General features: G+C 35.8%; 1 protein-coding gene across 1 annotated transcript in view; it reads left to right on the top strand.

The window, feature by feature from the left end:
- The window catches only part of LOC110020912 (4-coumarate--CoA ligase-like 5), a 9,430-nt gene extending 1,234 nt beyond the window's left edge, over nucleotides 1-8,196 (top strand). The window contains 4 exon segments of the mRNA XM_020719193.1: nucleotides 971-1,553; nucleotides 1,556-1,645; nucleotides 7,885-8,030; nucleotides 8,125-8,196. Of these exon segments, the coding sequence (XP_020574852.1) occupies nucleotides 971-1,553; nucleotides 1,556-1,645; nucleotides 7,885-8,030; nucleotides 8,125-8,196 (891 nt within the window).
- The last annotated feature ends 2,429 nt before the right edge of the window (nucleotides 8,197-10,625 follow it).

The raw sequence follows: 10,625 nt of genomic DNA, 5'->3' as shown, positions 1-10,625 counted from the left end.
ATATCTCACACACACACACACACACACACACACACACACACATATAGATATATATATGTATATATATACATATATATGTATATATATACATATATATACGTACATATGTATACAGATACATACGTACATATGTATACAGATACATACATACATATGTATACAGATACATACATACACATATGTATATGTATATGTATACATATATGTATAGATACATACATATATATATATACATACATACATACATATATACATATATAGATACATACATACATACATACATACATACAAGAGAGAGAGAGAGAGAGAGAGAGAGAGAGATACATATCTATATATATATACATATATATAGATACATAGATAGATACATACATAGATAGATACATATATAGATACATACATATATATAGATACATATATAGATATATATGTATCTTGTATGTATACACATGTATATAGGTATATGTATGTATATATGTATATATATATATATATACACACATAAAGATTTGTTTTGTGATTTCAAATGAGAAAAATTGTTTCCATAATCTCGATTTACTTTGTCAATACTACTAATGAATTTAGTTCTTAGATTTATTTATTATGTATATATACATACATATATATATGTACATACATATATATACATATATAGAGAGAGAGAGAGAGAGAGAGAGAGAGAGAGAGAGAGATACATATCTATATATATATACATATATATAGATACATAGATAGATACATACATAGATAGATACATATATAGATACATACATATATATAGATACATATATAGATATATATGTATCTTGTATGTATACACATGTATATAGGTATATGTATATATATCTATTTACATACATAAAGATATATATATATATATATATAGATACATATCTATATAGATACATATATAGATACACGTTACCGTAAATATAAATGTATATATAAACATAGTTGATGGTTTAAACAGTGGACGGACGTAGACCGCTACCAGCGCTCGCCGCCGCGGGAACCGGTGAGCCAAGACGACCCAGCATTGCTTCTCTACTCCTCCGGAACCACAGGCAAAAGCAAAGGGGTAATCTCCACGCATCGGAACTTGATCGCGGCTGTGCGGATTATACACACGAGGCACCAAGCTGATGGCGTGCTGTCGAAAACGTTCATCTGCACGGTGCCGATGTTCCACATATACGGCATGGCAGGATTTGCGATCGGAAACTTAACAATGGGATTGACGGTGGTGATTATCTCGCGATTTAATATGGAGGAGATGCTTCGAGCTGCGGCGGATTACAGGGCAACACATATTGCGATTGTCCCGCCGGTGTTGGTGTCGATGGTGGGGTCGGATAAGGTTTTATCTTTGGGAACGGTGAAAGAGGTGACTTGCGCTGGCGCGTCGCTTGGCCGAGAGATGGTGGAGGAGTTTCGGGAGAAGTTTCCGGGTGTAGATATATTGCAGGGGTATGGAATGACAGAGTCGACGGCAATGGCATCGTCGATGTTTACGGAAGAGGAGAGCAGGCGGTACGGGTCGGCAGGGATGGTGGGGGAGCGAGGATTTTGGATCCGGTGAGTGGGGAGTTCTTGCCGGTCAATCGGAAGGGGGAGCTCTGGTTACGCGGGCCTTTCGTAATGAAAGGTGAGTTCTTATCATTTTGGAATAAATATTATGAACATTTACTTGCAGACAACTCCTTAGTATGTATTTGTAAAACTGGCACGTAAATTTTGCTTTTCATATTTATATCACCTACGTCATTCATATCAGATCAAGAATACCGTCATTTTAAATTTTAAAACGTAAAATATTTCTTTTAATTTATAAATAGTATTTTCACATGTAAAAAATTAAAGTTTAAATGGTATGTATGTAAATACGTAGGAATTGAGTATTATGCATGTTAATCTTTCTAAATTTTGTATATTTAACTATCATTTATGACTTTAAAAAAAAATCTTAACAACTAGACTTTAGCTCTTTCAAATATAAGATTTTTTTTCTTGAGGTACACATCAGCTACTATTGTGCACCGAAGGATTCACAGTAGAAGAGTGATACTTTAATTTATTAGGATTGTAATAGTGTAAGTTAGTGTGAAGAGACACTAGAATTTTTTTTTTAAAAGAGGAAAAAATATGAAGCTATGCGTAGTCCAAGTTGTTCACTATAATATTGTAAGTACATAGGTTCACTCTTTTCCCGAATTTGAGAATATGAAATTATAATGTTGACAATCACATATGTGTAATAGTCATCTAGTTTAAATAGTAGTATTTGGGCAATAATAAATGTAATTCTTGGTAATGATAACAACAGTGGGCCACAAATATCATAGTTGATTTTTACAAAGAAAATATTTCTTCATAAAGACTGTATTCGACAGGTGCAATAGCATTAGTTGGCCGCAAATGCCATATTTGAAAGCTACAACAACGTCAGTTGGCTACAAAGAATGTAGTGGAAGGCTGTAATATCATAAGTTGGCCACACAAATCATAGTTGGCATTGTAATAGTGTAAGTTTGTCATGGAGGCCTTAATTAGTGATTGCAATAACATTAGCGAGCCACATAGAATATAGTGAAAAGATGTAATGAAAATAATTAACTATATAGACCATAGTGGGAAGCTACAACAGTAACTAGTCACATAATTCATAGTGGATAAGTGCAAGAGAATCAGTTAGCCATAAAGGCAGTAAGGGAAGGTGACTGACAACATTTCGCCACGTTCGTCGTTGTGAGAAGCAACATTATTAACTGACCACATAGGTCGTAGTAGAAGCCTGCAATGACAACAATTGATCACATAAGTGGTAGTCGAAGACTATAATGATGGCACTTGGACATGGAGGTCATAGTGGGAGTTTTAATGATAACAATTAGCCACCTAGGCATTATTGAAATGTTGCAATGATAATATTTGCCCATTAAGGTCACAGTGGAGGGTTGTAATGATAATAGTTAGTCACATAAGTCGTAGTAGGAGGCTGCAATGACAATATTTAGTCACATAGGTCGTAATGGGAGACTGCAATGGCAACATTTAATCACATATAACATAGTATAAAGTTGTAATAATAGTAGTTGTCCACAGAAAATGTAATAAGAGGTTGCAATGATATATTCTTGAATTGGAGGCCATGATGAGAGGTTGCAATAACAACAATTGATCACATATTTCATAGTTAAAGAGTTCAATGATAGTAGTTAATCACATATGTCGTAGTAGAAGGCTTCAATGAAATCAATTGATAGTGGGAAGCTATAGTAGTAATTTGACGCATAGGTTATAGTAGTTCGTTGTCAAAGCGTCAGTTAGCCTCAAAGGTTGTAGTTGAAGGTTGTAATGGTAACAGTTAACCATGTAGGATATAGTGGGAAGCTATAGTAGTAACTAGCCACATAGACTGTTGTGGGTCGCTACAAGAGCATCAGTTGATCACAATGCTATAGTGAAAGGTTATAATATCACTAGTTAGCCACATATGTGGGAAGCTACACTAGTAACTGAACATGAAGGCCGCAATGGGTTGTTACAAGAGTATCAGTTGATCACATTGGTCGTAATTGGTGTTAAAACAGATGATAGTGTTGACCTCAATTTTGGTGAGGTCTAAACTCTGCTCCTAGAACTTAAAACACTAGTCATAGGACTTTTCTATTGACTATCCCTGAAGACTAGTGATGAAACCCACCCCCACATAGAAATTCAAAATATTTTATGGCTCTTTTTGAATTCTCACATGGGTGGTCTTATGTCTTCAGAACTTTGGTGGTTGAGACCAATATGTGAAGACTTAAAAAATGTTTCTATAGGATCATGAGGCCTTAGGGACACTCTCTTTGAGCTTGAGTGACTTGGCTACACACCACCACACACTAACCTAATGCACATACACTATAATACGCATCACCTGATCCCCTCAAAAAATTCACTCCAAGATCACCCCAATCCCTAAATCCACTTTAAACTCACCAAAAAACCGAACCCCAAATCCCAAATTAAAATAAATTTCCCATGGATACCAAATTGACAAAGCCACATCAATTTACAACAAATTCCACACAACATTCAAAATCCATTTCAATTCACATCAATATCCACACAAAACCAAAAAATTGCCAAATTCCTATTCAATTTCTTTCATTACAATCATCAAATTCACCAATTTCTTTGTTCCATGTATCTATAAGTTGAATTGAAGTAGATAAAGGGTTTAGGTTAGGTTTGAGCTTGATTTGGGCTTAAATCGAGGAAATAACACTACCATACTACCCAAATAACACCAAATAGCACTACTTTAAAGCTACAAAAACATCACACATTAAAACTGTGACCAAACTCCCCAATAACACCAAAAAACACCCACAAACTTGTTGAATAACACCACAACACAAATAAATCATCGAATAACGCCATGCATCGTGATTTAATCGCCATAATAACATCGATCCAATTCGCGCACGACAATTTTGGGTCATTAACACCGAAGTCCGACCAAACTATAACCATGAATAACACCATCTGTCGAGGGACTGCGGTGACACTGCAATACAACTTGTAATAACATTGAAATAACACCTGACTATAATGCCACAAACTCTTCAGCCACGCCGCACCAATCATAAGAGCTTATGTCATAGAGAGGGCAGTGACACCCACTAAGAGCATATTGGGTCATATGCTCGCTGACGCGCAACATGGTGTGCAGTGTGAATGTATCCATGCAAGCACTATGAGACAAGCATCTGATGATGCAACAATCAATTGGGGTCGATCAAGATGATCAGACCAGAGAATAACAACAATTCAAGTCGAGGAAAGTGGTCGATTAGACCTACACAGGCAACCAATTGACAAAGATGGATCGATCAGCTCGATTGGACCGACAACAATCAGTCAGTCGATCCAACGAAAATAGTTGATCGAATTGATCGGGCCAATAGTTGCTGGTCATTCGAATCGATGGAAGTGATTGATCAAACATATATGGACGATTGATCGACGAATAATAATTGGTCGGATCCATTAGATCAGTGATGGTCGATCGATCGAGCCAAAGAAAAGAATCAATCAAATTGATCAGGTCGATCACGACAAATCGTTTGAGTCGACGAAAGTGAAAGCACGAATTGTTGTGAACAATTGATTGACGAAAAAAAGTGGTCGAACATATCAGACTAGTAGTAGTCGATCGATCGAGCCGACAAAAATGGTTGATCGAATTGGCTAAGTTGATGGCAGCCGATCGTTCAAATCAATGAAAGTGATCAATCAAACCAATGTGGACGACTGATCAACGTAAATGAATTGGTCGGACCGATCAGACCAGTGGCGGTCGATTGATCGAGCCAACCAAAATGGTCAATCAAATTGATGGGGCTGCTGGCGGCCGATCGTTCGAGTCGATGGAAGTGGTCGATCAGACCAATGTGAGTGGTCGATCGATGAAGGATGGTCGATTCAATGCGAACGAGCCAGTGATGGTCGAATGATCAAATCGATGGGCAAATGATCGATCAAGCTGATTAAGTGGGCGACAGATCGACGACACATGTACAAATATGACATTTTGATGCAATTTTAAAACTCATGTAATGCACTCAATACAAATATGAATACATGCACAAAAAATGGAGAACCGATCGTCTTGGATATAGAGCTGACTCACCCTAATGATCTCACGAGTAAACTATAGGGGTAACTGAAGGAGCAAAGCGAGTGTTGCTATAAAATGATGGGTAGCCGCCTTTGTTTGCTAAAAAAAAATTCCATAGGGAAAGCCTTCACGATGTAAGGAATGTCAAAGTTGTGGGACTTTCCATTCTCAACGCCCAAACAACGGATTTTGTTCCCCTCCGTCGTAGGAAAGAATTTGGCGGCTCAAACGTGGGGTTACAATTTCCCCAGGTGTTAGGATTTGGTGCTAGAAATGAAAATAGATAGGTTTTACTTTTAGGATCCACGGGCAAATGCAAAGCTCCTAACCTATGACGTTTCCTCTAGTAACACCAAAAAAACTCATATCCTAGCTTCTCTAACATCCAGACCTAGGGGCCCTTATAAAAGGAAGAACGAAAGTTTAAGTAGCCTCACGGTCGTGGTGGTTGATTGAAGTCCGACATTCATTCTGAAAGAAGCTCTCCTAGTGGTATGAGAGATTACAAAGCTGAGTTCCTTTCCTCAAGTGGCTGAGAAGCTCTCCTTGCCGTAGAGAATGCAAAATTTGTCGGAGTTCTCCGCCTCCAACATATGATGACACATGAGCTCACCAAAGTCCACCTTCCCCTAAGCTATGAAGCTCTCCTAGCCGTGCTTCCCGAAAAGTTCACCGGAGATGGATGAAGTCACCCGAAAAGACCATAATGGGAAGCAATGGTATTTGCTGACCACATATGTCGCAGTGGCGCTACAAATTGTCAGTTGGCCATAGAATCTGTAATGGAAGGTTGTAATGACAACACACAGTTAACCATGTAGTGGGAAGCTACAGTAGAGGCTGACCACAATGGTCATAATGGGTCACTATAATAGCATCAGTTTGCCTCGTAATTTGTATTTAATGCTACATTGATTGGTGGTTGCAACCCTTCTCTCAATTTCTATTATTTTATGCCAGAGAAAGCACTTTTAGTTATACAACGTATAAAAAACTTTAGGAGTTGAGAACATGTTGTCATATTCTGAATACACAATCTAAGTAGTTATCTCCAAGAGTTACCACTGAATATGTAATGTAATGTTATACATTAGACCATATTTGGTATACTTTGTTACTTAGTATTTATGATACTTCGTTACATTTTATTCAAGATATTTCATTGCACAATATTGTTCGAGAATACATTATTACACAATATAGTTTACTGACGACTACTATCAGGGGCGGCTGCAATTGTCGACAAAAGTCGGCTAGCGATGGTCGACGATATTCGTTAGCACGGAGGCTGGAAGTTATCGTCGAATCTTCAGTCCAGAATAACATTGGAATTTGACCTCTTCTCGTCCCCCTCACCCCCTGCCCCTAATGTGAAGAGATGGAGTCTAATAATAACCTTTGTGGGAGGGCATTTGGTCATTCGGGAAATAACTCTCATAACCACCCAATCAAACAACCCACTTTAATCCTCCTTGATCATAGGAGGTTTTTTTATGATTTGAGTGTCTTAATAATCTTAGAATCGAGTAATCTTGAGCTCGTTGTATTCCTATCATCAAGACGCTCAATTTGACTATAAGTATGTCAATATTGGACTTCAATTGACCATTAAAGTAACTACCCAATGTCTCCAAAAGTGGTCAATGGCTTGATTCAGGCTCGATCAAACTTGGGTTGGACGAACTTTGGTATCACGAGGCCCGTCTTGTCGAGACGGTCAGTTTGATTATAAGTTTGTTGAAATAAAGGCTCTGGATGATCTTTATTTAAATCTACATATTTTTTGCACAAAACAAGCAAGAAAATTCTTGAAAGTATAAAAATTTGTTGATCACACATCAAATACAAAGAATAAAATTTCCTTTAATAATAATAATAATAATAATAATAATAACAAAATAATGTAGGTGCGAGGATATTCCTTTTTCATATGCTTGGGAATAAAAATGTTTTTATTCCTTTTGCTAACCTATCTTATGAAACATCATTACTTTAATGGGAAACTGACAGAAGGTTTTATGTTTTAATGAATTGAGTTTTGTGTCAATCAAACTATGATATTAAACCACTATCATTAGATGCAAAGTTGTAGGAATAAAATCACAAAAAACTCACCAAAGCCGGCACACACACACATTAATTTGATAAGAGTTGTAATAAATTATCATGAATATGAAAAATTGACAAAATATATATACTCTTACGTGAAAGTATAGGTTATCTTCAGAATCCAGAGGCAACCAAATTAACACTAGATCGGGAAGGCTGGCTCAGAACAGGAGACCTCTGTTACATTGATGAGGATGGCCACCTCTTTGTGGTAGACCGCATCAAAGAACTGATAAAATACAAGGCTTACCAGGTGAGCTTCATCTGACCGTTCATTATGGGGTCATATGTAATTGTGCTATGATTCCAGCCATCTGATCATCTCATCCTCGAATTGACTGCATCAGGTGGCTCCTGCGGAGTTGGAAGCTCTATTGCTAAAGCATCAAGATATTGTTGATGCTGCTGTGATCCCGTAATATCTACAACTCTTTTTTTACTTTAAAGAAAACCTTATTATTATTTATTTCAGAAAAAAATATTTTTTTTTAATATACAAATCAAAACAATTTCTCCTTTATAAAATAAAACGCACTAGGCCACATTTACATACATACCAGTAATTCAATGTATTCACATACCTAGCCAGTACCTAAATTTAACTTTTTTACATTTGTACGGTCCAGATCTTTCATGTTATAAGAAATCAACCATTATTTTAACTTTTAAAAGTTAAATTCACATTTTCATGCATAAGTTGATATGCTTGTAAACATTAAAGTTTAGGTATTAGATATATAAATACATAGGACTTGAGTGATATGGATGTATGTAAATCTTCCTTATTTAGCTTACTTTTGCCTTTTATTTTCTAATTTTTGTTTTTATTTTATTTTGTCTATGCTTTAATTTAAAACAAAATATATTTTGTTGTGTGCTTAAAATATGATTGTTTTTAGAAACACTCAAAACATTTAAAAATTGATATGATTGATTCAAAATATATATCATTTTTTTTTTGTAATTAAAAAGTAAAAAACATGTAAAAACACAATAAATAAATATATATTTAAAATCTATAAAAAAAAATAAAATTATAAACAAAAGAAAAATCAATTTGTTCCAATGAAAAATATTTTGAGCCCTTTTTTAAGGAGTTTGCTTTGATGAAAAATTTTTAAACAAGCTGGTTAGTGCAGGTTTCCGGACAAAGAGGTTGGGCAGTATCCAATGGGCTATGTAGTAAGGAGGAAAGGGTGCGAGCTATCCGAATCGATGGTTATGGAGTTCATAAGAAAGCAAGTAGCACCGTATAAGAGAATTAGACAAGTGGCTTTTGTGCAAGAGATCCCAAAGAATCCATCAGGAAAAATATTGCGTAAGGAACTCGTAAAGCATGCTACGTCAATCTCCATGCTCTAAACAAATATTCCTTCAATGTTCCTCCATGTTTTTTTTAAATAAATTTTGTGATGCAAAACTTAGAAGAGAATGACAATTTGTGATGATAAAACTTTAAATTGGACCATTTACTACATTAAGTTATATATTGTTCGATTGAGTTATTTACTTTTTATTGTGAGAGAAAATATTCTTGAAAATGGTTCAAGTTTAATTCCCATGCATTTACAAATCCAACAACTAAACTTTGCCTCTTGCATTTATACCATCCAACTCTTCTAAATTACATCAAAAGTTGCATCGCACCATTTTAACTTTTGAGATTGTGAAATATTATGTGTGTAAAATTGAAGTTTAGATGTTCATATTTTAAGGAAAGTTAAGTCTCGAGATATGAAAACTGAATAGAAAGCTTATGCTGTTGTTTATTGAATTTTGAGTGGAATACATTCATTTTTATTAATTTTGTGTTATGATTTGGATATTAACAAAGCTCTATCAGCATAGAAACTCGAAAAATATTTTCCAGATTATTTTTAGATATAAATTCAATGCAAACTCAATGGAACGGATGTATTTTTCATGTGAGAATCTGGTCGTTTGCGATTAACTCATGTTGGGCTCGCTAACTAACTTGTATTCGATTCGTTCGTCATTTAGGAAAACTGAACACAAAAAATTTTTTGAGCTTGATTTATAAATGCGCCAAACAAGACCACAAGTTTGTTCATTGGTGTTCCGCTCTTTTAGGCTCGAAATATTAAAATATTATTATTTATTTATATGATTTTATACAAAAATTGCTAAATTTTATTATTTTTTAAAATTATTTGGGTGGTAATAATTGTAAAAATATGAGTCGTTAGATTTGTAAATAAACAGGTTTTGGGTGTATCTATGTAAATGGGCTTAAGATGGAGCACGTTCTTCATTTAGAGGTTAGATATGTAAATCAATAACAGTTGGGTGGTTAGTATGTAAATGCTTTGGCAATTTAAAAATAAAAAAAGGATTGGTTGATAGAATGAAGCGGGGGTAAAAATTTATAAATTATTCTCATGTTCCTAAAGTAGTGCCCAAGTCTTGAATTTAGCTCAAATTAAACTTAAGCCAATTTGACCTATTCAAATTGATGCGTGCTAGAAAATTCGCGGCGGTAGAGTAATGGATTATCGCCTTAGCATTGCACGAAAATTCAGCACACACTCAGATGAAAGTGAATCAAGCTATGATCACACCAGAAATTTTTACGTGGAAAACCCGTAAAAAGGGAAAAACCACGGGGCCTTGCCCAGTTGTAAAAATCCACTATAAGATGATGATTACAGATGCCCCTTGTCCCACAGGCGGGAAAGGGTTACTAGCTTTCCACGTTATGACGTCGACTGATGACGTCCAGTAAGCGGTGGTTGACGGAGGTGAGCGATGGCTAACAACAGTCGGTGACGGTCTGTGGTAGTTAGCAGAGTTGAGCGGTGATCGACGGTGTTCAACGGTGGTCGACGGT

This window comes from Phalaenopsis equestris, unplaced genomic scaffold (assembly GCF_001263595.1).
Source record: "Phalaenopsis equestris unplaced genomic scaffold, ASM126359v1 Scaffold000002, whole genome shotgun sequence".
In the NCBI taxonomy this organism is placed as follows: domain Eukaryota; kingdom Viridiplantae; phylum Streptophyta; class Magnoliopsida; order Asparagales; family Orchidaceae; genus Phalaenopsis; species Phalaenopsis equestris.
This window is presented reverse-complemented; position numbering and strand designations above follow the sequence as displayed.